This window comes from Saimiri boliviensis, chromosome 11 (assembly GCF_048565385.1).
Source record: "Saimiri boliviensis isolate mSaiBol1 chromosome 11, mSaiBol1.pri, whole genome shotgun sequence".
Taxonomy (NCBI): Eukaryota; Metazoa; Chordata; class Mammalia; order Primates; family Cebidae; genus Saimiri; species Saimiri boliviensis.
Genome location: NC_133459.1, coordinates 51,777,817 through 51,803,337, shown reverse-complemented (window position 1 = coordinate 51,803,337; position 25,521 = coordinate 51,777,817). Strand labels below are relative to the sequence as shown.

The 25,521-nt window shown below is 55.3% G+C and overlaps 1 protein-coding gene across 13 annotated transcripts in view; it reads left to right on the top strand.

Annotated features, from left to right (window-relative positions):
• The window catches only part of LRP8 (LDL receptor related protein 8), a 78,288-nt gene that overhangs the window by 17,582 nt on the left and 35,185 nt on the right, over positions 1 to 25,521 (top strand). For 10 of the 13 annotated variants that reach the window (XM_039473522.2, XM_039473525.2, XM_039473526.2 and 7 more), the window contains exons 3-4: positions 15,128 to 15,250; positions 23,147 to 23,275. In XM_039473522.2, coding sequence (XP_039329456.1) covers positions 15,128 to 15,250; positions 23,147 to 23,275 — 252 coding nt within the window. The remainder of the gene's footprint in view (positions 1 to 15,127; positions 15,251 to 23,146; positions 23,276 to 25,521) is intronic. The other 3 variants (XM_074380846.1, XM_074380848.1, XM_074380851.1) reach the window with 1 other exon arrangement.

Below are 25,521 nucleotides of genomic sequence, written 5' to 3'. Positions count from 1 at the left end.
CCTTTCCCCTCAGCTCGGCTCTCTGGATCCTTCAAGGGGCTCCTGCCAGTGAGTGTAGTGGGTGGCTGGAGCCTCTTCCCCCTACATCACACAGCACGTGAGCTGGGCGAGCCACCTCCCCTCTCCGTGCCTTGGTTTCCTCTTCTGCACAGTGGGGTCATGGCAGGCCCTACCTCAAAGAGCTGTTGGTCAGGAGGATTAAATGAGATGATGAGCTCCGAGCACCATCATCACTCAATGACACTTTCGCTTATGTTGATGCGGAGCGGGGCAGGAAGCACCTCTGCTCCCCACGCATGACCTCATGACAGCCTGGTGAGGGGGGAATCTATCCTGTCCCTTTACTGATAGGCACAGAGAGGTGGGGAGACTCACCCAAAGTCACACAGCATAGGAGTGGCAGCAGCAGGATTTAATTGCTGGTCTCTTGCACTCAAAGGCCTACGTGTTAGCCACTGCACCAGGCAAGGGATGAAGGGCTTAGTCTGAGAGCTTCTTTGGAATTGGAGTTGCAGAGGCTCCTGGCTTCCTGTGCTGATCTCCTGCAAGCCTCCAGCCCCCAGTCACGTCTGTCAGCAACTCTGAGAGCCTCCCTGGGCCTCTCACCTCCCACATGAGCGGAGAAGTGGCAGGCAGGGTCCTGGGCGGCAAGGATGGGGGATTTCCCAACTCACTTGAGATCCATCACAACGTTAATGTTAATTAAGCCTTGTTAATTCAGCCCTCTGCTTACACACAGCTCCTGACAGCAGATTACTCATAAGTGAGGCAGTAAATTTATTGCTGCTTTTTCCAAACATTCAGCAGCAAAGATGGTGCCCTGGGAAAGGTAGAGGGGAGACCTGGAGGACTAGTAATACTTGCTTCCTGGTAGCCTGAACCCCGCAAGATCCTCATGGCCCAGAGAACAAGGCGGGGCCCCCCGGGAGATCTGAGAGAGCATGAACTGCGGTCCGCTCAGAGCAGACTGCCTGGAGATGTGGTGAGCACCGTCTCAGCACTGACTGGTAGCTCTGTGCTCTGTCAACATCCTGTTCCCTTCGCTGTCCTCCCACAGTGCCTTGAAGCGTGTCCTGCACACAGTAGGGCTCAGCCAAGCTGCGTTTTTATTTGAATGTGCAGCCCTGAGCCCACCTCCGTGTCGGGAAAGCCTTGCTGTGGTGCAATCTGATAGAAGAGTCAGTGGCCTCTGTAGGGACTGGGCGCCCTGCATCCTGAGGTGTGCAGCCAGGGCCGGACGACTCTGCCAGGGCTGCTGGGAAGGGGTCTCTCCCTGTCCCGGGCCATAGGAGCACTCTTGGAACCAAGATCAGGCCCACATTTTGGGCCTGTGACCCCAGCCCCTCGCTAGGCTAGGTATCTACTCACCAGGTGAGGGTGAAGCGTCTTCTGGGTGCAGTGGGACCCCCTTGTCCTGGGTCCTGCTTCCCACCTTGGCCTCAGACTGGGCCATGCCTGGGCCACTTGAATAAACCCAGGCTTTAGGTATCTAGAATTTTACAAAATTAATTAGAGCATTAAATGGTAGGCCTCTGGGAGAATCCCACCATCTGGCTGTCACAGGAAAGGCAGGACAATCTATGCATATCTGCCTGCAGTGTGTGAGTGTCACGTGACGCCAAATGTGCACGTGTGAGGGCACAGTCTGAGTGCCGCAGTGTGTGCACAGCATGACACGCGTGTCTGAGTATGTTCAGTGTGTGGTGCACGCCTGAGTGTGCAAGTGGGCGATGTGTGCCTCGCTGTGTGCACGGGTGCCCATCTGCAGGTACACGTGCTGTGTGCATGTGCCTGAGTGTCCGTGCGTCTGTCTGAGCACACCTCCTTGTGTGTGGTCCGTGCCCAGGCCTGTCCTTTCGGTGCAGTGAGCCAGGCCGTGCTATGTGCAGAAAGGGAATGGGCTGTTGACTACTCCTGGCTGAGGTGGTGGGCACAGACAGCTGTGCGGAAGGTGGGACAGGGTAGGTGTGGCAGGTGCACTCCGGCCTTCAGTGAGTGGGTGAAGCAGGGCAGCCATCCTTGTCCCTCATTTAACACATGGGGAAACCCAAACCTAGAGCCTGGGCTCTAGGGCTCCCTGCGTGGTGCTCTTTCTGTTCCAGCAGACTGCTGCCCTGGCTGGCACCTGTGCTTCTGGCATCTTTACGCTGTTGGATTTTCACGGTGGCTTGAAGTGATTCCTGAGAGGGTACCACTCCCATTTCCCAGCGCTGCTCAGGGTCAAGCTCGGGGCTCCCGCTGCACATCCTGTGTTCTTTCCGTTTCTTGGAGGAGATATCTGATGTCTGGGCTGCTGGAGAATGCTGGGCCTGATGGTCCTCTGACTGTGTGACCTGGGCCCATCCTGTCCCTCTCTGAACCTCAGAGGGTGATTGTAAGAACTAAATGAAGAGACGTAGACAAAGGGCTTTGTAAACCACGAGGTGAGGTGAGGTGATGTAGACAGATGAAGGCCTGGCCCAGAGATGGTGCCACACTGCAGTCAGGGCCAAAGCTGAGGCCCAAGTTCATGTGTCCCAGGGCTTCCTGAGGGGCTGGGCGCAGGAGAGAGGCAGGTGCCCTCCTCGCCTTGCAGACTCTCAACCTGTCCCCAGAACCATCTGCCTGGTGCCGGCACTCTCCTCCAACTCCAGTCCCCCACCTGTGGCTCATGGCAGTGAAGGAGAGCAGGGATGGACCCAGAGAGCAGTGGGACCCACCCCCTCATCCAACTGATGTTGACACTGGGGCCCAGAGAGGGCGAGCGGCTTACTTAAGGCCACGCAGCAGCTCAGCAGTAGAGCTGAGACCAAAATGCAGGCCTGCTGTCCCTTGGCTCTGTTCTCCTTGGTACCACACCCCCATCTTTGGCAAGAGAAAGAGGACACAAGAGCCAGTTCATATGCTGGAGAAAGGGACATGGGAGTGCCACCCAGCTGGAGAGCACTGGAGCAGACCACAGCCCTACATCCTGCAGGAACGGAGGATCTGAGAGCAAGGCTTCGGTGATGATTGCTTTTACTGTGCATGCAGAATGCTGGAGGGGAAATAGGGTCTGCACATTCTGTATAGATGGAAAAGCCCCAGGCTTCCAGACTGCCTGCATGCGATTCCTTCTGTACACACTCCCTCGGTGCCTGCCTCCATCAAGCTGCTAGTCTGGTAGAGAAAGATGGTCGAGTGACACCAGTGCAGGATGATGAGGCCGTGGGTCAGAAGCCTCTGATCCCACATGGGGTCATGGAAAGCTTCCCAATAGAACAGAGGAGGAGAAGAGGGTCCTTCACTCCCAAATCCCAGAGAGTGAGGAAGCTGTGCACCTCAGACACCCTGGCCCCCGGCAGTCTGAGCCTCGCAGGAGCTCGAGCTTGTGCAGGCTCACCGTTCACCCTGGAATGGGTGGCTGGTACCTTCCAGTTTCCTCCCCAGCTCCTTTCCTGGGCCAGAGCCTATGCACATGGGTGGAGGAGAGGCCATTCCGGAGGCCCCTGGCTCCCTGTGAGGCTTAGGAGACACTTGTGTTGGGGCAGGGGTAGAGGTGCAGGGAAGGTGGGTGGCCAGACCCCCTGTGACCTCCACTCCCTGCCTGTGTGTCCAGGTGGGCCAGTCTCGGCTGTCCGCTTGGCATTAGAACCACTGTGGTGTGTTAGCCAGGGACGAGGCTTCTGAAGTAGCCTGCACTGCACCATGAGCCCAGCTGGCTGCCAGGTGATCATTCCACCTGCCTTGACCTTTTACTCCAAGGAACAGCCCTTCTACTTTATACAGGGACAAAACAAGTCACAGAATAACCAGGTGCCCAGGATGACAGAGCTAGGCCTCCAGAGGCCCTCTGAAAATTGCAACAAAAACTTCTTAAGGACTCACTGTGTGCAGGGCCTGCGGTGGGGCTGCTACAGTGGCTGGGAAGAAGTGAGGAGGAACGTCCATCACTGAATCTTTTCTGCGTGCCATTCCTGATGTCGGGCGCTGATGCACGTGAGCTAGCAACCAGCTGCCCTGTGACTCGGGATTTACCACCACATTTTTAAATGAGGAAACGTGGGCTCAGAGAGGTCAAGTAGCCTGCCTGAGGTCACTTAGCTAGTAAGGGACAAAGGCGTGATTTGAGCCCTGGGTTCCTTAACCTGTTTTGGTGGGAGAATGGCCACGGCAGACAGCAGGCTGGGGTCTTCCGAACCTCAGTGATGGGAGGAAGTGTTCACTTGCAGGAAAAGGAAAGACCAAGGTGAGTGAATTGTCTTCAGGCAGCCAGCAGTGCTCACTGGGCAGGCTGTTTAAAAGTAGCTTGCTCTTCAACCGGGCGTGGTGGCTCATGCCTGTAATCCCAGTACTTTGGGAGGTTGAGGTGGGTGGATCCCTTGAGGTCGGGAGTTCAAGACCAACCTGACCAACATGGAGAAACCCCATTTCTACTAAAAATACAAAATTAGCCAAGTGTGATGGTGCATGCCTGTAATCCCAGCTACTTGGAAGGCCGAGGTAGGAGAGTCACTTGAACCCAGGAGGCGGAGGTTACAGTGAGCTGAGATCGCACCATTGCACCCCAGCCTGGGCAACAAGAGTGAAACTCTGTCTCAAAAAAAAAAAAAAAGAAAAGAAAAGAAAAAAAGGCTTCCTCTTCATCCAAGCTGTAGTGAGACCTGAGACCTGTCTTACGGGGGGAGCCGTGCCAGCTCAGATGCCCTGGGCTGATGGGCACCCCTCTGTAAGGGACTCTGAGAAGTGGGTGGTATGGCTGAGGTCTGGCCAGGATGCCAGTGGACAGTGAGGGTTTGCTGAGCCCATGACCCCACCCCTTTCCGCTTCTTCCCTCCCACAGCCATGTCTGTCCCCTTCTGCCCAGCTCTGGCTGGAGGCGCTAAGCTGAGGCTTGTGGCCATGAACTCTGCCCATACTGCTCGCCCTGTGGCTGGCCTCAGATGGGTGGGTGGTCCCAGCCAGAGCCCCAGGCCCTGGCCCTGCCAGAACCAACACCTGGACACATGGCCACCTCCAAAGGTCTTACTAACTGCAGGACGTGCTAGCATCTGGCAGGTCCCTGACACACGGTAGGCCTGCTACTGGGTAATTTTGGTTTCCAGCAGCAGAAACCTGAGACTTTCCAGGGAGCACGGGAGTCAGCAGAAGCTTGGCCATCCCAGAACATGGGACAGAGAGCCCTGGACAGGGCTGGGCGAGGGGAGGCTGCCTGTGGCCCCTCACTGAGCCTTCCTGCGGTTGGCCTGAGGACCCCTTCTGCCCTGAGCATTTGCCAGGCAGTCCAGTGGCTGCGCGTGGGCCTGCCTTTCCTCCCCCACTTTGGCATGGCTGTCTCCCAGGAAACGGGGAATTTTCCCTCATTCCCATCATTAGGGTGCCAGGGCAAACAAACATTCTAATCCAGATGAGCCCTGGGCCACAATCGCACTCTCTTTGGGGGTTTTCTCTTCACTTGGAGCAATTTTGAGAAGGCCGGAGTACTTGGTATTCCACCCAGGTTAATAGAACTGCTGCCTCCTCGGTATTATGCCTTAATTTCCTTTATCGCCCTGCAAGTTGGAATTCATCGCCCTTTCCTTTCTGTTTCCCACCGAAACCTATCACCAGCCTGTCTGCTGGGTAAAGTCATTTCGTGGCAGCTCTTGGCTCCTTTCCACTTCCCCGGGAATCTTTGTGACCAGAGCCAAAGAACAAGGAGGGGTGAAAAATCCATTTGTACCAAGTGGGGATCTCCTGTTGAGAGCTTATTTCCCTCCCTGTTCAAGAGGAAGGAACGTGTTCAGCCTCCAGCCAGCACAGCTGACTGAGCCCCCTGTCGCTGAGAGCATTCAAGAGGGCGAATGGCCATATGTCAGCGGTGGGAACAGAGGATGCCGGCACTGGTGGGGGTTGGGGAAGGGGCAGACCTTTGCTGCTCCTGGCTCCTGGATTAGATTAGAAGCTTCTAGGGTTTTATTCTGTTTGTCAGTCTAAGATTTGTGATTTAAAACTGGAAAGATTCTGTGACTCCTTGGTTCTAACGTTCAGAGGAATCAGCCTAAGTACTTGTAAATTGCGTGTTTTCCGACTCTCAGATCCTCTCTGAGATGGGGAGATTCTGTTCCGTGATTCGAAGACGATCTTATGATTCCTCCAGTCTCTCCAATGGCAGTTCTGTTCCTGACTGGATCTTGGGAGGAGCAGAATTGCTTCGCTGAGGTTGCCATGGGAGCACGAGGCTGCCGTGGCCCCCTTTTCTCGTGTTTGAAATCCGAGAGCTGGGCTGCATGGCCTCGGGGCCCGGGTTCCAGGTGTGCTCTGCCTGCAGCTCCCACAGGCCCTGTGCGGACTGGCCGCTCCCCAGCACCTCACTGGACCCAGATGCTTTTCCAGCTGAGCCACACCCCTTGCCTGTCTGCCCTCGGCCCTCTCCCATTCCAACAGGAAGGCAACCCAGCTCTCCCCAAAGTCCCTGCAGGAAAGCTGGGGCAGTGGGGGAGTGGCGGTGGTAAGAAATAAACTGCATGATTGACAAGAGCTCTACCTGCTTTTGTGGAGCTGTGCAGTTCACCGTGAATTTCAACATTACCACCTATCTTCATTCCCGCCCCTGAGGTGGTTAGCCCCATGTTATTGATGAGGAAGCTGAGGCTCTGAGAGGTTAAGTCACTCATCTGTAATCATATGGGTTGTTCCCATGCCCTGACTCTAGATCACCTGCTCTGGTACAGCCCTAGGCCACCTGGGCAGCATGGCAAAACTCCGTCTCTACGGCAACAACAAAAATACGCAAACACATACAGACACACACACACAAAATTAGCCGGGTGTGGTGGTGCGTGCCGGTAGTCCCAGCTACTTAGGAGGCTGGAGTGGGAGGTTGGCTTGAGCCTGCGAGGTTGAGGCTGCAGTGAGCTGAAATACTACTGCACTCCAGCCCGGCCAATAGAGAGAAACCCTGTCTCAAAAAAAAAAGATATTGATTGGCCCAAGGACATATGACTTGAGGCAGGACCAGAAGCCCCAGGTGACCCATTTGGAGGGGCTTGGAACAGCACCAAGAACCACAACCCATCCTTGTCACGGGGTCACAGATCCAGCAGGTCAGCTGGAGGGGCCCTTAAGAGATGTGATCACATGAGGAAACAGGCCCAGAATGGGCAGAGGTGACACTCCTTCCACCGCTGGGGGCCCTGCTGCTGCCTCCCAGTTAGTCTTTCCTCAGGCCTCCTGACCCTTCCAACCTCATTTTCATGCCTTGGTGTTTCGGGGTGAAGGTGGACCACTTGTTTCTTGGGAAATAAATAGATTATGGTCTTAGGCTCTAGTGTGGTTAGAATGTGTAGCTCCTCAGTGGAATGGGTTGGAGGAGAGATCCCAGAAAATTTTGAGGGAAACGTTTCCCAATTTAAAACCATCCTCACCAAAAAGTCCTCCTTCCGCCGCAGCCCCTTCATTCTGAATGGGGTGAATCCTTTCACTTGAGCCCTTTGTGTGTCTCTGTCCTCAGCACCCGCAGCTTCTCCGTCTCCCCAGGTGGGATGGGGGTGGGGTGGGGGCGAGGGCAAATTCAGATGTCACCTGCTGATGGATGATGGAGGCTGGAGCCCTAGAGCCCACTGGGCAGCACAAAGCCATGCGCCGAGCCCTGCCCAGCACACATGGGTGCTGGCTCCCTGTACCCTACCGTCAGGACACTGTGGGAACGGTTTGCCCTCTGGGAACTGCCAAGCCTTGAGTAGTCAGACGCTGTCCGCATGTGAACATCTGGGCTCAAATACACAGTTCCTCGAAGGGAAGCGTCAGAGGCTACCATCTGCACCTTAGTGACATCTTGGACTCTGGCGGTAGCTGTCGTGGAGTCTTGTCATAGGGGCTTTGGGTGCAAATCAGAGTGTGACAGCCTGAGAGCCTTAGGTCCCTAGAGTGTCAGCAGCAGAGCCGTGTGGCAGCTGTTTGCAACGTTATAATGGACTCATGGGATCTTTAAACTGAGGGTTTAGCAACATCATACATCCAGGGAGGGGTTAGGATTTGAATCCAGCGCTGCTGGACCCCAGATCTGCCGCGATGGGCTCTGGACATCACCCCCAACCCAACTCCCAACCACGCGGCTGCATTTTAATCTGTTTAATACGTTGGGGGTTCACTTGGGAAAAGGGTTCCTCTGCTAAAAATAGTTTGCCAGGCCCTGTGTTGAGCCCCAGCTCCGTGCCAGGACCCGCCACAGCCTGAGAGGGTGGCTGTGGCAGTGGGACGGCCGGCAGGCTGGGGCCCCCGGGTGGGGTGCAGGTTGCTCTGGGCCACGGTCTCCTCCCCATCTCATTACTGCTGTGTCGTTGCTGCAGCCAGAGAACACTCCGGGTCTGTCGTCCTGTTGACTGGGGTGACAGTTTAATAGTAGCTTCCTGGACTGTCATTTAAATCTCCCTGCCAGTTTAGTCGTCCAGGGGCGGGCTGGCACGCCCCCTGCCCCCACCCCGGATCTTCGTTCTGCTGGAAGCGATCGTCTTGGCAACGCCGGGGCCTGGTGAGCTCTGGCAAAGGGTAACTGTGGGGGGAGCAGCCCTTTCATCTCCCCAACCCGGGTACAAGTGGCCCAGCTGCCTTAGGGCTGGGCTGCAAAGCCAGAGCCAGGCCACCTTGCACTGGCCCAGGCCTGGGAGGGGAAGTGGGAACAGCCGAGTCCCTTCTGTGCACCCAGCTCTCCAAGGTTGTGGCTTTATGTTTGCTTCCCCTCTCTCAACTGCCCTAGGAGGGGACAGAAGCTGCCCCACGTTGCTGAGCAACAAAGTTGAGCTGGAATCCACCTTTCTTAGGGGTCTCTGCTCTGCCCTCAAAGAACATTCCCTAGGGCCCAAGACCTGTCCACAGAAAGCAGAGGCCAGTCAGAGCCTGGAAGGCTTGACATCTCCCTCATCTCCTGTCCTTGGTGGCTGGGTATCAATTCTCTCTCTCCTTTCCTTGGACCTTCTCTAGACATGTCCCTGCTCTGACGATTGGGGTCTCCAGTGGGGTCCCTGCAGCTTCACTCTGGGCTCCATGCTCTGTGAACACCTTGTCCTATTTTTCATGGCCTAGTGGGGCTAGCCCAGAGACAGACAGCTAATGGGTGAAACGGGCCAACCCCTCCCTTCTCTGCACCTCATCTAATCATCTGCAGGACGGGAGGCTTGCGCCCCAGCGCTGTTTTCCCAGGTGTGGTTCACTGGACCACTTGTTTCTTGGGAAGTAAACGTGTGGCTTCTGAAAAAGTAGTTCCTTGGTTAAACATGCTTGGAAGGCTGGAGGAAACAGTCAATCAGGTATTTTTACTGCAGTCCTTCTCAGGGCCTTTATAAACCAGAGTGTGTCATGAATCTCCAAGGGGGAAAATAATAAGTGTCTATCCCAAATATCCTGGTGCATGGCCACCCCCGGGCTCTGTGCTGCCCCCACCCCTCTTCTCCTCCGCTAGGGGCTGATTTTTGTCTTGCCTGGCCTCCCGAAATCCCAAAGGAGACTCTGGCAGCCCAGAGCCCTGGGGGTTTTTTGGCTGCTGGAGAGCAGGTGTGTTTAGCAAGAGGCTGGGGGTCCTTGGGCAAGCTCTGGGAAAGCCAGGCCCCCTGTGCCTGGCCTCTGAGGGGCAGCTTGGTGCCCAGGCAGGGCAAGTTGTCCCTGGCCTGGTGGAGCTCCAGGCCCCTTACCACTCGCCTCATCCCCAGCCCCTAATGGCCACTCTGCTGGCTCCTCCATGCCCTAAGCTCCGTTATCCCTCTTCCTGGAATGTGCCTCACTGCTCTCTTTGCTCCCACAGCTTGGCTAACTCCTCTTCCTTGAACACAGTGTCCTCCTCCAGGAAGCCTTCCCTCTGGGTCAGATCTCGTGGCCCTCACCTGGCCTGCTGGCCACAAAGTGGGATCGGAGTCATTACCTGGGTTCAAGTGCAACCCTCCCACAGACACGTGCTGTGACCTTGAGCAGTCACTTCTCACTAAGCCTTGGCTTCCAGAGGTGTAACAAGGCAGAGCCGAGTAGAGGCCTCAGGACCCTGGAGGCCAACACGGCAGGACATTCGGATTGCCGCGAGGCAGCGGCCCGGAGCGGCGCCCCCGGGCAGCCCAGGCTGATCTGGATTTTGAAGCCTCCTCTCTGCACCGGGGCTCCAGGATGCATGTGGGTGGGGAGCCGCATGTGGAGGATGTGTACTGTCTCAGGGAGGGATGTCTCTGGAGGCGGGGAAGCCAGGAGGTGCTGAGTGATTCTAATAATCTCACAGGATCGTAGACTCAGAGCAGAGGGGCCTTAAGCCTTAGCGCCACACCTCCATTTCCCGATGAGGAGGAGGCAGGCTCAGACGGTCTGACTGAGGGATTTGGTGTCACACACACAGCAGCTGGCGCCGGGGCTGTGACTTCATACACCTCCAACTTGCGCCTTTTTGCTTTTCAGTTCATAAACCCCTGGGGCCATCCTTAGCCTATTTGCTTCTCGCAACGACTTTGTGTGTCTTGTGAAGCAGGGAGGGTATCCTTGAGTGCAGACGAAGAAAGTGTGGCTCAGAGGAGTTGTGTAACTTGCATAAGGTCACACAGCCTACAAGTGGCAGGGCACAGTTTGATAGACCTGGGCTGTCTGGCGCTTTCCTTGGCCCGTGTTCTTGTTATAAACAGCATTTCCCACTCCCTTTGTCCTGGATTTCCCACTCTCCCCGACTCTGCCCTGGGTCAGCCCCTCCTCACTGCCCCTAGAATCCCCAGTGCTTTGTGGCAGCCCATCTGTTGCCATGGCACCAGATTATGATGTCACTATGTATGGGTGACTATGTATCACTCCTGGGCTGAGGGACTCACAGAGGTAGGCATTGTTCAAGGGGTAGACTGGCATGGGGGGACATAAATCCCTGGAAACAGGGAGCCATGGCCTTGAGCCCAGCTGGGGAGTCACCCTGGGAACCAGAGCCAAGGCCTGCAGAGTGGGGGTCTGGCATGGCTTGCTCTGACAGCCTTAGAGCAGCGACACGACGTTCACGGCAGGGATGACACGTATGGCCTCTTCACGACGGACTGCTGGGCTCACTGCACTGAACGGACCAACACTGGGTGTTCACTAGGATCCCCCAGGAGAGTCTTTGTCCTTGTGACAAAGGTGCATGGGAAAGCCACATCCCCACTTGCCCAGGATCCTCCCGAGGTGGCTCTGCCAGGAGTCAGCCTCAGCTCTGACTCCAGATCCTTCCATGTGGTCAGGTTTCTGCCGGGGCCTCCAGGGCCTTCCGTCTAGGCCCCAGCCTGCAGGTGCTGTCCCAGGCCCGGTTGTATTCTGCTGCACTACTGGGCACTTTCCAGGAGACCTGAGAGGGATTTCAGTAGCCTCTCTGGGGTCCTGTTTTTAGCCCAGTAACACTGAGGTGGTTGAGGGTCTCCGTGGAAAGAGATCAAGCTTTGGCAGCTGCCACACAGAGTTGAAATCACACTTCTGCCACCTAACACCCTCACCTGCAAGCCTTAATTTCCTCTTCTGTACAGTGGGATTAACAACAGCTACCAAGATAGCTGTGAGGAGTCACTGGGATGTTGGGTGAAAGGTGCCAGGCAGAGTGGAAAATGTCCACGCTGGTCCAGCCAGCGAACAAATCTGCTCCTGAAACCACCAGCACAGGGCACTGTCCCTGCAGCTGCCCTTTCCTGCCGGGCTGACCTCAAAGCAGCTCTGTTTTTGGCTGCTCTGACCTCCTTGCCCAGTGCCTGCCAGGGCTTGGCACACGGAGGGAGGCCAAGCTCACCCCCAGGCTTTCAGAATGCCAGGAAGGGCAAGGTTCTTGGAGGTATGTCGTTGTCCTGTGCCCAGCGACAGAGCCCCTTCATCACCTTCCTCTTCAAGCCTGCCCTGCTGTTTTGGGCACTATCTGACCTCGCATCCTTCCCAGACTTGCTCTTAACTCCCAGGCTGCACTGGGCGGATTCTGTTCTCAGTGCAGAACCTAGAACAGAAGCACTGAATGCGAAACTGAAGCTTCCACAGGGCTTTCCCACCTACCGGGAGGTTTTTCTTCCACATCTGATACTGCTGAGTATTTGTTTGGGGAGCCGTGGTGGGGATGGGCAGGCATCTGACCGTGAGTTCAGATTGTGATCCTGCTTCCCCCAGATGTGACCCTGGACCTGTCACTTAACATCTCTGGGCCTGAATTTCCTCGTATGTCAAATGAGCACACAGGAGGCCCCTTGTCATGAGGTTTCTTGGGTAAAAACACCTGGCACAGACTGGCACAGAGGAAGCACCCAGTGAGTGTTTTTGGGATGCTGAGCTTCTCGTGGAGGGAATACCTCTGGCGTTCGCCTTCGGAAATTCTCCAGGTGCTGCCGTTCGTATTGGTACTCACTCTACGATGATTGTGGACTATGACTTGCCAATAGGTGGTGTTTGTATCTATCACTGACGATGACCTCTCAGCCAGGAAACAGAGAGCGCTGCTCCAGGGCTCTGGGCCGAGAGGCAGGAGAGCTGTTCCTGTCCCCACCATGCTGTGTTTCCCTGAGCCAGCCCCTTTCCCTTGCCGGGCCTCAGTCTACCCATCTGAAGGTGTACTCTGATTGCTCAGGTTTCTTCTCGTTCTGCACACACAGAGGCATTCTTCTAAGCAAAGTGTGAAGAAAACTCATCTTAGAACGCACATGTACTGCAAAGATTCCATTGAAAAGGACAGTCATGGAACAGATTCAGGGACCCAGTCTCTCTCACCAAATCCCTGCCAGGCTACCGAAAGGAGGGAAGCAGGCCTGCACCTCCAGAAGCACCCAGAGGGCCTGTGGGTAGATTTAAAGAAAGGGGGTGCACGGGGTGGCTTCCCAGGGGAAGGCGAGCCCGGGGCTGCAGGTATGGAGCAGAGGCTGTGCTTGCATTTGGCTTAGTGTCCCCCACTGAGACCTACCCCGAGCTGGATTCTTGCTGGAGTTAACATAGTCCCTGAGCTGCAGGGACAGGGAAGAAAGCAAACCATGTCAGACTCGTGATTAGTGATGCTCTAGAGCAGAGGTAATCGAAATACAGGCTGGAGGCCCGGCCTGGCACCGGTTTTTGTAAATAAAGTTTGATTGAAATATAACCATGCTCACTCATTTATCTAAGGTTTCTGACTGCTTCTGCCCCATAGTGGCAGAGTGGAGTGGTGTGACAGAGACCATTTGGCCCTCAAAGCCTAAGTAGCTACTATATGGCCCTTCACAGAAAAAGTCTGCCAACCTCTGCCCTAGAAGGACATTCAGGGGATTGTGGGAGCTTGGGGAGGCTCCCAGTCAAGACTGGGGGTGATACTGAAGCCCAGTGTGTAATGGAAAGAAGGTGGGCGCGGGGGGAAAGGGCTTTCAGACTAAAGCCAGCTTGCGCAAGGCGTGATGGTATAAAAAGCATGGGGTATGTGGGGACCACCAGCAGTTGAGTGGGGCTAGATTGGGAAGTGTGAGGGGGGGAGGGTGAGGGAACGGGGCAGGCTGGGGCCATGGGACTTCTCAGCCCCTGGGGAGAGGCCGCATCCTAGTGCCCCTGACGTTACATCCATCACAGCTCATTCCAGGAGAGGACTTTGGTGGTCTGAGCGCAGCAAGGCCTGGGGTAAGTCACTGCTGTGCTGAGGTAACCTCGTTCAGGCTGAAAAGAGACCCCCTTCCTTCGTTTCTGGGCCTCCTGCTCTGGAACTACCACAGCTGAAAGATGATCTCTCACCAGATCACCCTCTCTTTTCCTGATCAAACTGTGGGTCAGAAAAGGGCCGTGATGTGCCTGAGGGTTCGGAGCGCAACAGCACAGCAGTGACTCGAATCCAGGCCTCCGGACTCCCTGCCCAGTGCTCTCCTCCTCACCTTGTTCTGTAGCGGGTCCTGGGCGCTCGGACCAACAGGAACAGGGTGTGTGTGAGTTCAGTGCAGATTTGACGCAGATGAGACCCCACCAATTCAGAGGCCTAGGGCTGCTATGGAGGGTGCAGGGTGTCAAGAGTGGGGTGCTCAAGGCCACTTTCCAGTCTCCAACCCCCCCCAACCCCCACCACCTACTGGTGGTTGCCAGGCAGCCTCAGTTCCCCCACGGAAGGCCTGACAGGGCAACTGGCTCTCCCCCGGGCCTGGCCTGCTGGCTGCACCCAGTGCTGTGCCACTGCTGGGGAGGGAGCTGGGGCACCTTAGGACATGGGCCGCGTCTCTTTCCTTTCCTTGATCTGGAAACTCTGGTTCCTCTTAGGACAAGACACAGAAGGTAGCAAAGCACTGGGCTGGGGCTGGCACCCGCATTCTCACCTCAGCTCTATTATCAGCTGTGAACTTCGGCCTGCTACATCCCTGTGCGGGCACAGAACCTCATTCTTTCAGCTCCTGATTAAGACTCGAACCCCGAAAACAGCAGTAGCTGCCTCTTCTCCAGCATCTGCCATGTGCCTGAGTCGGCTGCAGATTCTTCATACATTATAACTTCTTGTGGCTCCTCACGGCCTTTTGTCTGCTTCTCCCTGTTTTATAGATAAGAAAATGTAGGCTCAGAGGTTAAGGAACATCCTCAAGGTCACACAGATAGGAGGAGGTGGAGGAGGAACTGGGATTGAAACCCCCAGAGCAACGTGGAGGCCACCGCGCAGGCTGTAGGCACCTGGGGGCAGGGACTGACTTGGGCGTCTTGCCCAGTAGATCCTCTTCCCACTGCTCTGAACACAAAATACCTCATTCATCTTGCCACAAAGGAATCATCTCTATGAGGATCCATGATCACAGACTCCCTGGTGCCTGCAGAAGGGACTTCAACTTCTGGTCCAGTTGGGGAAAGTGGGACAGGCAGGCAAAGGGACTGAGAAATGGCTGAAGGAGCTAAGGCCATAAGGTATCAGGGAAGGCTTCCTGGAGGCAGTGGCAGTGGAACTGGACTTGGAGGGGAAGCAGGAGTGTGACGGGGACATGATGAATCTTGTCATGCTTGCTGGATTTGAGCTTTTAGAGGGCAGAGCCAGAATGTTACCTGTCTTCATGCAGTGTTCAATAAATGCCTATGGAATGAAGAAGCGTATCTCTCCTGTCCTCTGCCCTTGGTCAGCAAGGCAGTCCGTGGCTGGTGGGGCTGTTGGAGGCCCCATGGACTGGCTTGCAGACCAAGCACATGCTGGTCGCCCCACTGGCTTTCTGACTGCTCCCAGGCTCACCACGTTCTCCTCCTCGCCCTGCAGCCAAGAAGACCTGTGCGGACAGTGACTTCACCTGTGACAACGGCCACTGTATCCGTGAGCGGTGGAAGTGTGATGGCGAGGAGGAGTGTCCTGACGGCTCCGATGAGTCCGAGGCCACTTGCAGTGAGTCCTGCCCCTCAGGCTGGGTGGGGTGGGCCTCAGTTTCCTCCTCAGATCTTCCTTGTTGGGAGGCTTGGGGCTCAGGAGTGGTGACACGTTGAACACTCTGTGCCAGGCTCCCAGGGCGCTCCTGGGTGCGTTGAACTGCTGGTTTCTGCTGACCTGTTCCTGGGCTTTCTTCACAGCCCTCTTGCAGGTTGGAGCCTGTTCCTGTGGCAGCAGGAGCTGGAAACAGCCTTCTGGAGCCCTTCTGCCCAGAAGGAGCCCAGGCCTCCCCGCTGCTGCTCTTGAGGGCCCTGACCACAATTCCCACAGTGCCAATGGCAGCTGGCTTCCTAAGCCTTTATCGTGTGCTGAGCTCTCTGTGCGCCTTCACTCCTTTAATCCCCACAGCAGCCTCATGAAGCAGACACTGTTATTATCTGAATTTTTAAAGGAGAACACTGAAGCTCAGAGAGGTTGAGTGACTTGCCCAAGGCTACCCAGCCAAGACTTCGAGACCCTGGCCCTTTCCTTTACGCTGGGTGGGCTGAGCCTAGGAGTTTCTGCCTCCATGGCCGGCTGGGCGGTGGCAGAGGCAGCCAGGGGAGGTGGAGGCCAGAGCTGAGCCCCAGGCCTGCCCCCCACACTCAGGGCTTTGTCTCTCCATGATTTATTTTCCAGGCCCTAATCCTCAAAGCAAACTTACAGCCGGCAGGTCATTCCGTGACATTTGTTAAATTAAAAAGGAGATGAGAAGGGGGCGGGGAAGGACCCGGCAGTCCAGAGGCAGAGCTGCGGCAGCGTGAGCCCAAGACAAAAGGCTCGGGGAAAGCGTGTGGAGGACGGCGGGGCTGGCGGGGACCCAGGAGCCCCTTCAGGGGGTAACAGTCGCCCCAGAGGCAGAGGTGGGGACAATGGAGACCGGAGTCCCAGCTAGCACTGCGCAGGGTGATAACTGGGTTTCCTCGTCTCCTAGCAACAGAGCTACCAGTCTCCACATAAGAGAAAGAGAAAGGGAGAGAGAGAGAACAGAGCGAGGGCGGCCCCCACCCGAGACAGGAGCCCTCATTTCCTCGTACAGCTGCTCCTGGCCTCCCCAGCCATGCTGCAGGCCCCATCCTTTCCTCGCCCTCCACGCAGCCAAACTCCAAGCCGTCCTGGAGGCTCCCGGGCAGGAGGGAAGCCCAGGGCTTTGTCCTGAGCTTCAGAAGGAACAAAGCCCCGCCACGCCCACTTGTGACTTTCATCCTCTTGGCAACCTAAGGAAGGAGGAGGATCCCCACGGAAAGAGAAAGAAACTGAGGCTGGAGTCGGTTCTCCCCTTTGCCCACGGCTGCCCAGCTAGCAAAAGGCAGAGTCGTGTGCAGCCCGGAGTGTGTGCTTGGGGAGGGGTTGTGGCTACAGGGGGCTTTTCCGCCACTGCAGTCAGCCAGCTCCTCCATCCATACCTCACTCCAGCAGATACTCCCACACGGTGCGGGTTGGGGGTGCGGAAGGGAAGGGAGAGGAGCCTCATGGTGGTTATTAGAGGGGGCTGCCTTGCTGCCTGAGGGTTGGGCTTCCCCTCTCCCCCGCCCCCACCCCCATCTCTATCTCTTTGTGTGGATGTCCCTTTTCATCTTCCTTTCTGTCCCCCTGCGGGTCCCGCCCACCCCTGCCCTCTTGGGCTGCCTCCCTTCCCTGCTCATCTATCCTCACCCTCCCTCTTGCCGTCTCTCCTCCCTGCCCTACCCACGTGTCCATCTGTCTTTCACCCTCTTGCCTGTCCCAGCACATGCTGCCTTCCCATCCCCTGGGCTGGGCAGGGACCCCCCTGCCTCATTCCTTCTGCCTCCCAGGCCCGTTTTTCACAGTTGAGGAACAACTGGAAGCCCAGAGAAGTTGATAGACTTGCTCCAAAGACACACAGCTTATTCATGACAGGTCTCCCTTTTAGGAAAAAAGGCTCTTTGAGCCCCCTGAGGTTTCCCAAGGCACCTATGGGAGCAGTAGCCAAGGCAGCACCCAGGAGACAGAAGTCCAGCTGTCCTGTAGGCTCTCCCAGCTACTCACTGTGAAGCCCTGCATACCTTCCCACCTGCCTCTGGGCCCTGATCAGTACCATTCCGGAATTCCAGAATCTTCACAATTCCTAGATTCCTAAACTCTTAGTATTCTGAGACAACCCTTTCTTGCTTGTGCTAGCTGGGGTGTAGGAGCCATGATATCCACTTCCTGTGTGACGTTGGACAGGTAGAGGCAAGGCGGAGGACTTCCTGGAAGAAGTTGGCCAGAGTGGGAGCTCTGGTCAGGATCTGGCAGAATTTGGAGCAGCAGGAACTGGTAGCAGGCTTGCTCACTGCTTACCAACTGAATGAGAACCTAGCAGCCAACCTGCTATCCATTTAATTGGTGTTGCCATAGCAACCTCCACAGCCTACCAGCTTCCTGGGGCTGTGCCAGCTCCCAGGATGGAGCCCTATTCCCTACCCCTAAAAGAGAGATTATAGGCAGTAAAGTGTAGTGAGCTTGGAATTGGATGTAGTTGGGTTCAGGTCTTTTAACCTGTCAGACCTCAGGCAAGTTGCCCAGTCATTCAGAGCCTCAGTTTATTCATCTGTAAAATGTGGTAATGGTACCTGCCTTACAGGGATTGTGAGAATCCGATGGAAAAATGCAGGTGTCATCACTGGAGTAAATGGCAGCGTTATCTGAAGTATTCTATTTTGGCTCCAAGCCCTCACTCCCCAACACAACAGTTTGTTAGATACTAAGGTGTTAGATTCCTATGGTATCAAAATAGTGTCTGTGAAGGGGGTTGCATTCACCAGTGAGTGGGAAAGGGATATGAGAGAGGGTCCCAATTCTTGTGTTTTCCCCCATTACAATGTCTGCCCTTAGCTGGCTGGGGTTTCTCCCAGCTCCGTTTCCCTCTGGTTCTAGGTTAAGTACCCGTCAAACGTAGCCAGGAGTCACAGTGGAAAAGCCCGGAACATTTGCCTAATGTCAACGGCATTTCAGCTCTAATTGTAGCTCACTTGACTGGGGACACTTCTGACCCAACTTCAGGTGTCCGCTGGCAGTGAGGAGGGGAGAGGGGAGGATGGTTCAAGGTGAATTGGAGTTCTGGATGCTATTTATTTGAATGTGGAGGGTTTTTCCATGCGTCTTAGAAACTTTCCACCTGGAAGGGGGACCTCTCTGATGACCCAGGCTCATCTTCCTATTGTAGATCAGAAAATGGAGGCCCAGAGATTTTCTTAGCCCACCCAGTAAGTGAGGGACTGACCCAGCTGGCAGCATTTTGCCCGGCCTCGACTAAAGGAACCTGGAGTAACTCCCCGTTCTGCACCTTGGCTGGCCCCACGCTGTGCTTCCTGTGGCCCGAGCTGGACTGAGTGTCACTGGCAGTTCTCACCACCTGAGCCTCTGGTCCCTTAGAGCTGGCAGTCCCCGTTTGGAGGTGATCTGCCCCTAAAACTGACGTGGGGTGCCACTGTAGGTGTGCTCCCTCAATGAGCAGCCACCAAGCTCTTTCATTCTTTAATTGAACAGACATTTCCCTTTTCATTAATTTGTGAATTTATGAATTAGAGAAGGTACCAATGGATTTGAATTTCTGGGGCAGGATCTCTGGGAATTTAAATGCCCTTAAATGCCTTGAGCCACCGTAGGACATGGAGTTTCATGGAAAGCCCCCTTGCCAGCTTTAGAGGGTTCCTGTGGTCTGAGAGACAGTGGGATTCTTCACTCCTGCCTCTCAGAACCTAGGGCACTTAGATAGCAGGCCAAAGGCATGTGGCCCCCTCAGGGGCACCTGTGACAGGGGGAGTGGCTGTCCTGGGCCAGGGTCTGCATCGTGGTGAGCCATGTGGACTCATAGTGTGCGTTCTCTAGTGGTGACAGCAGGCCCCTCCTCCACCACTGGCATTTGCACTTCATGAAATAAAACAAGGACGAGTGTTTTCTGAGCTCCTAGTTTGTTCCAGCTCTGAGTGTAGGGATTTTATGTTTCCTCATTTAAGCCATCCACCAGCCCTAGGAGATTATTCAACCCACTTTTCAGATGAGGGGAGCCACAGTGCAGAGAGGTTCATGAGTTGCCTAAGGGCCTTAGAATTAGGAAATGAAGTTTGGACCCAGGTCTGTCTGCCTCTAAAACCCAGGCTCTTTCTCCTGCATCATGCTGCTGGGGACCCTTGGGCTGCAGCTATCCTGAGAGTGGACATCAGACGGCCATCTTGCAGAACCTGCCCAAAGGCTCAGTGAGTCCCCTTCCTCCAGTGACCTCCCTCCAGGCCGGAGGTGCCAGGGAGACCAACAGGGTCTGCTTTTCTCTCGTGCTGTGCTTAGGTGCACTGTTAAGCGGCGTGTTTGGACCTGGGACGGAAGTCCAGATCTGCCTCTCACCACGAGGCTTTAAACAAATAGCTTACTCTCTCTCTGGGCTTTACTTTCTTCATTCATAAAATGGAGGTAATAACTATCCACTTCCTAGGGAGATGCCGCGTGTCAGTAATTACCCAGACCAACTTCCCAGAACTGTGCAGTGGAGAGGCCTGACCGGGGACCCTGCGAGCCAGGCTCGGGTCCTACCTTTGGAGGAAAGCTACATCACAGGAGACATGGTGGGGTTCCAGGAGAGACAGGAATTGGCATACCCACTGCCAGTAGCTGTGTGACCCTAGGCAGGTTGCTTCCCCTCTCTGGGCCTTGGTCTCCTGTGACTCCAAGGGATGCTCATCAATGTGACCTCTGAGGTCTCTCAAGTCCTGGCATTCCAAGAGCCTTGGCTCTTCGCAGGTGGGGAGCTGGTATCAGGCTCTGCTGAATCCTCGAGAGCCTATAATTAGAGCTGTCTATTTAGGGACACGGCAAATGTCTTATTAATTATAAAGAAAGGAAGCAGACAGATTGTTTAATCATTGTCCTTGCTGAAAGGTTATGCAATTAACTATATAAATATTCATTTAAAGTTCAAGCCGTCACTTGCTGCACTGGGGTCTGTAGATCCGGGCCCCTGGCGGTGGAACATGCAGCCAAGGGCCCTTTCAGCCACCTGGGCTTTTGCGGGCCGAGGTTGGGGATGGTTCTGGAGCATGCAGGGTTTGATGGAAGGGCAAGGCTCTAGTCACAGGAACCCAGGCTCTGGCTCTCGCCTGCTGTGCATCTTTGGGCCAGTTACTTGGTCTCTCTGAGCCTCAGTTTCCTCATCTGTAAAATGGAGTGCTTACTTGCAGGACTGCTGCCCTGCTGCACTCCAGGTACGCCACTTACGTGGTGACCTTGGTGAATGGCACCCCTGGAATTTGCACTGGCAGCCCGCAGGGCAACAGACATTGATTGCTCGCAGTTCTGGAGGCTGAGAAGTTCCAGATCAAGGCACCAGCAGTCTCAGTGTCTGGTGAGGGCCCATTCCTCATAATGGCACTTCCTTGCTGTCTCCTCAGATGATGGAGGGGGCAAGGAGGCTCCCTCTGGCCTCTTTCATGAGGGCACTGATCTCATTAATAAGGGCTGTCCCGTTATGGCTTAATCACCTCCTCAAGGCCCCACCTCTTAATGCTGTCACATTGAGGAGTAAGTTCCAACATAGACTTTCAGGGGACACCAATGTTCAGACCATGGCAGAGTGAAGTGAAAAAATATGCAATTTTCAGCACGGAGCAGCCTGACACAATGTAGGTGTTCAAAAACTGGGCCCCTCCTACTCCCTTGAGAGGTTCTGTTTCCTGAGTCCTGGCTTAGGGATAAGTACTTGCTTTGACCTTCTGTCCCATTGCTCTCTTAGGGGCCTGCAAGTGTCTGGAACATCTGTATCGCTTTTATGGTGGCGAATTTAAGAGATGCAATATCCCATGTCTTGTGTTGCAGAATGTTAACCAACCCAGGGACAGAGGTGCCTGGAGATCACCTGGGCTTTGGTGGGGAGTTACTGACGTGCAGGTCCCTAGGCCCTGCCTTAGAAGTCTAGGTTCGGTCGGTATGAGCCGAGGCTCAAGAACCTGCACTTCCAGGAGCTCCCTCACCCCTGATCCTTTGATGAGAGGACCCCCAGCGAAGCACCGGCCAGCTTCAGCTTCCTGTGATCCAGTGGGGCCCAGAGGGGAGGTGCTTACCTGGGGTCCTGCAGTACGTTGGTGCTAGAGGTACCCTGGAAGGGCCCCATCTCCCAGCTCCCAGTTTCCCTTCACCACCCTGCACACAGCCCCAAGGTGGCCTCTATAAAAGGCCTTTGTGTCGGTACTTTCCAGAGCTCAGCTTTCCAAGCGGACAGCTATTTGCTCATCCATCCCACAGGTCTGCCAATCCTCAAGCAAGGGAAATTTCAACAACATGAACCCCACGAATCCTGTATTCCCAAGGGACTGGCCTGGACTCGTGAAATGTATTCCTAGGGTTAACTCTGGGGCCTTCACTTTCGGGGCCTGAGGTGCTCTTCTCCCACGGCGGTAGTGGTGTCCGGGGACCTTGACTCAGATACCTGCCCCTCCCCAAGTCATCTGTGCCCTTTTCTATATCCCTTGTGGCCTCTCACCCCAGCTGTAGAAATAGGAAGAGGAGAAACTGGCCTGAGACCAGAGAGCAGAATGGAGGGTGAGGCATGAGTAGCCCCCTGCCTCCGGTGGGAATGGATTGTGCCGAGTCTCCGGCATCAGACACAGCTGACTTTCAGTCAACCCTAACACTGTTCTCTGCCAGCTCCGTGATCGGAACTTAGTGCTTACCACCATGTTTGCCACACAGCAGTGCTCAAATACTCAGGGAATGAGCAAACTCCGAGTCATCCGTGGTGTGGATAATCGTAATAGGTAACATACGGTGAGCGCTGGGCTGGTGTTCTTCCATGGGCTTGCGTTACTGACGTTAACTTAGCCATCAGGACAGTGCTATGAGAGATAGTATTATCCCCGCTTTATTGGCACAGAGATGAGGATTGTTGGCCAAGGTCACATAGTCAGTGAGTGACTGAACTAGGATTTGAACCCAGGCATCCAGGCTCCACAGCCCATGTCCTCCACCTCCATGCTGGAGGCCAGCACATACTCCTCTCACCCTGCTGGCGTACTGTGAAAATTAAATGAAATTCTCTCACACCATGCCCAGCACATCCTAGAGGCCACAGGGATCGGGCCTCCCGCACACCCTGGAAGGCCATAGGGAGCCAACCACGGAGGTCTGAGATGCGTCTGCCTTGGCTGAGCCTGTCACATGGGTCCGGGAGAAACTCATGATAAGGGCTATTGAATAGGGTTGAATAGGGTTCTCCTTCTTTCTTCCAAATTGAGATTCAACCCTGGGGCTTCAGGCCCCTGATTGAGTCAGCCTCTGATTGCGGCTGCAGTAATTATAGCTGTGCAGTCCCGCTGGGCCCTGCCATGCGGCAGCTGCTCTCAGCAGCAGGCTCAGCACCATCACTCGGGGAGGGGGCTTGGAGGTGGGCCGGCTGGAGCCACTGGGGCCTTAGTGAGCCCTCCAAATTTACAGGTTCCAATCATGGAGTCGCTGATCTAGAAGGCAAACTGAGGCCCAGCTGGGACATCTCTCACCTAAGGGGACACAGCTGGGAAATGGCAGAGGAGAGTGCAGGGCATGGTGGCTCCGTCTTACCGGAACTTACAGTGGGGGTTTGGAGGGATGAGAGGTGTGACCAGGTGGGGCAGGTTGGGGTCAATGGATCGAAGAGGGACTTGAGGGCCAGGGACCAGGAGCCATGAGAGATGTCACGTAGAGAAGTGGCAGGGTCAGATTTAGGATTTGGAAACTCCTGGGGCAGACAGAGGCTTCTCATGTAATGAAACTGAGACATGGGCCAGGAGGACCCTGATGGACTCCTGGGGCCTTGGGCCAGGTGGCTGGAACAGGGTGGTAGGACTGGTTGGCACCATGCCCTGTGTCCCCCTTGGCTAAGCTCTGCATGGATGTCTGTCTCCACAGCCAAGCAGGTGTGTCCTGCAGAGAAGCTGAGCTGTGGACCCGCCAGCCACAAGTGTGTACCTGCCTCGTGGCGCTGCGACGGGGAGAAGGACTGCGAGGGTGGAGCGGATGAGGCCGGCTGTGCTGCCTGTGAGTCTGGGGTCAGAGCCCCAGGGTCTGCCAAGCATGGTCAGGCAGCCTCAGGGAGTGGCAGCCACTTCTGGGGAGGGCCCAGTTCTCCGTGGGGCCTGGTAGGCGGAGAGGAAAGGATGATGACCAGGACATGACTAATGGCTGGATGCTATGGAGACATTTTCTTCTTTCATCCTCACAAGCACCTCATGAGCAGCCATTATCATCCCCATCTTATAGGTGAGGAAACTGAGGCTCAGACAAGGGAGGAAAAGTACCCGAGGCTGACTGATGAAACTGAGATTCAGATTCAGGACCAGATAGCAGAGCTCATGAGCTTTTTACCATGTCTCACATCTGCTTGTCCATCCCACAAGTCCGCCAATCTTCGAGCAAGGGCAGGGAGCCCAGCGAGGGTACTGTATGGAGAGATGGTGGTGGGCCGAGCCAGGGCACTGGCAGTGCTGGGGGAAGGGGACAGATTCCTGAGGTGTCAAGGACGACTGTTGCTGAAATCTCAGATTCGAGCACGGACGTCACAGGGCAGAGGAGACATTCTCAGCAGCCTCAGCAGGGACAGATGGAAGTGGTCACTGGGACAGTTCCACATCACTGAGCTTCAAGCACAGGATTATCTCCTTCCCAGGGAGCAGACCAGCAGGGCCTGGGCCAGTGGGGAGCATGGCCAGGCCTCGCTTTTTCAATTCGAGGGGCACCTACTGTGTGCCAGGCCTGGAGCCAGGCTCTGAAAGGGACAGTGAGGTGAATCCTACACAGTCTTCCCTCAGGGAAAACATGATTAATGGGGGAGACAGACTGGCTGTCGTTACTACGCTGTGTGGCGGGGCTGAGATATGGGCGGTCACTCTGGAGGGCTTGCCAGGCACTTGCCCACCACTGCCGCCTGCCCCCCTCTGCCAGCCTCTATATTTGCATCCCATCCATCTTTCCTGGCCCAAGGAAGATGCCATCTCCAAAGGTGTGCGAATCATCGCACTTTAAGATTCTAAGTTTGGAATTTGATGTGTCTGAAGCAGGAAGCATCTGGGTATAGGGAAAGATCCTGGCTGGGAACAGTAGTTTCAAAGTCCTAGTGATGGCACTGGCTCACTTCCTCAGCTGTGATAATTTTGCTGGGACTCACTGGCCAACGAGAATCCTTTCCTCTTTCCAACCCCCACAATCAGATGGTTCCTCCAATATGAAGGCCGATACTGCAAGCATGGGCATCTCTCCAGCGAGGCATGTTGGGACAGGAACATTCCCCATTCATTACGGGAGACAGAGGTGTCCGAAGGTCTTACTGGGCTTCTGTGCCACGGCTCCCGCCCTCCTAGGCAGGGGAGAAAGGGTCCTCCCGCCCCTCACCTCCCAGAGCTTCTTCCATTTGTGAGTGCCAGGAGGAGGGTCTCTGGGCCTACGTAGGCCCGAGAATATGGATCTTAAAGCTACTGTCGGCTCCAAAACCTCAGAGAAAACTCAGTATGAAGAAGCACTTTCTTGCCATCAGAGTCTTCTAGTAAAATTTTAAATTAAAAAAAAAAAAAAAAAAAAAGCCCTTCCCATCAGCACTCCCGGAAAGCAGTGAGTCTGCCCTGCCTGCACATGCACAAGCTGGGCAAGGCCGGGCAGGAGGGAGCTCATCTAGGCATGAGCCTCATCTTGTGGGGCAGAGGCAGTGGCGGCGTGTGCTTTGTCCACCAATGCCCCAGTGTCTCAAAAGCCCAGGAGGGGAGAAAAGGCAACTGTCAGACACTTGGTAGAGCTGTCAGAAACACATGACCCGAGCTACCTACCTGGTGAAACTGAAGACATCACTCTATTTTATCTTCAGTAACAATGAAAATGGACAGTGTGCCATCAGAAAATGAAAACACAGACTCTGGGCGCCCCCACGTGGGAGGATCTGGCGCTGCCACCACCACGTCACCTTTGGCCACAGCCAGAGTCCATGCCCCACCCGGGTCCACAGGCCACGTCTTGGCCTGTGTGTGGACACACAGGAGGGCAAGAAGTGAGGAGGTCACTGCCCTGAAAAACAGCTGGAAAAACTCCAGGAAGGGAGGAGAAAACCAGAAAAGCCAAGAGGAGGAGTAGGAAGGAAAAGCCCCAAACCCAAGTTCTGGTTCTGTTGTCATCATGGGCAAGCTGCTCCTCTCTCTGGGCCTCAGCTTCCCCATCTATAAACTGGCAATAGGGCTGGCTGGTCCCTAAGTTCCTCCCTGCCCCTGAGCTCAGACTAGCCTACCAGAGAGAAGCCCAGA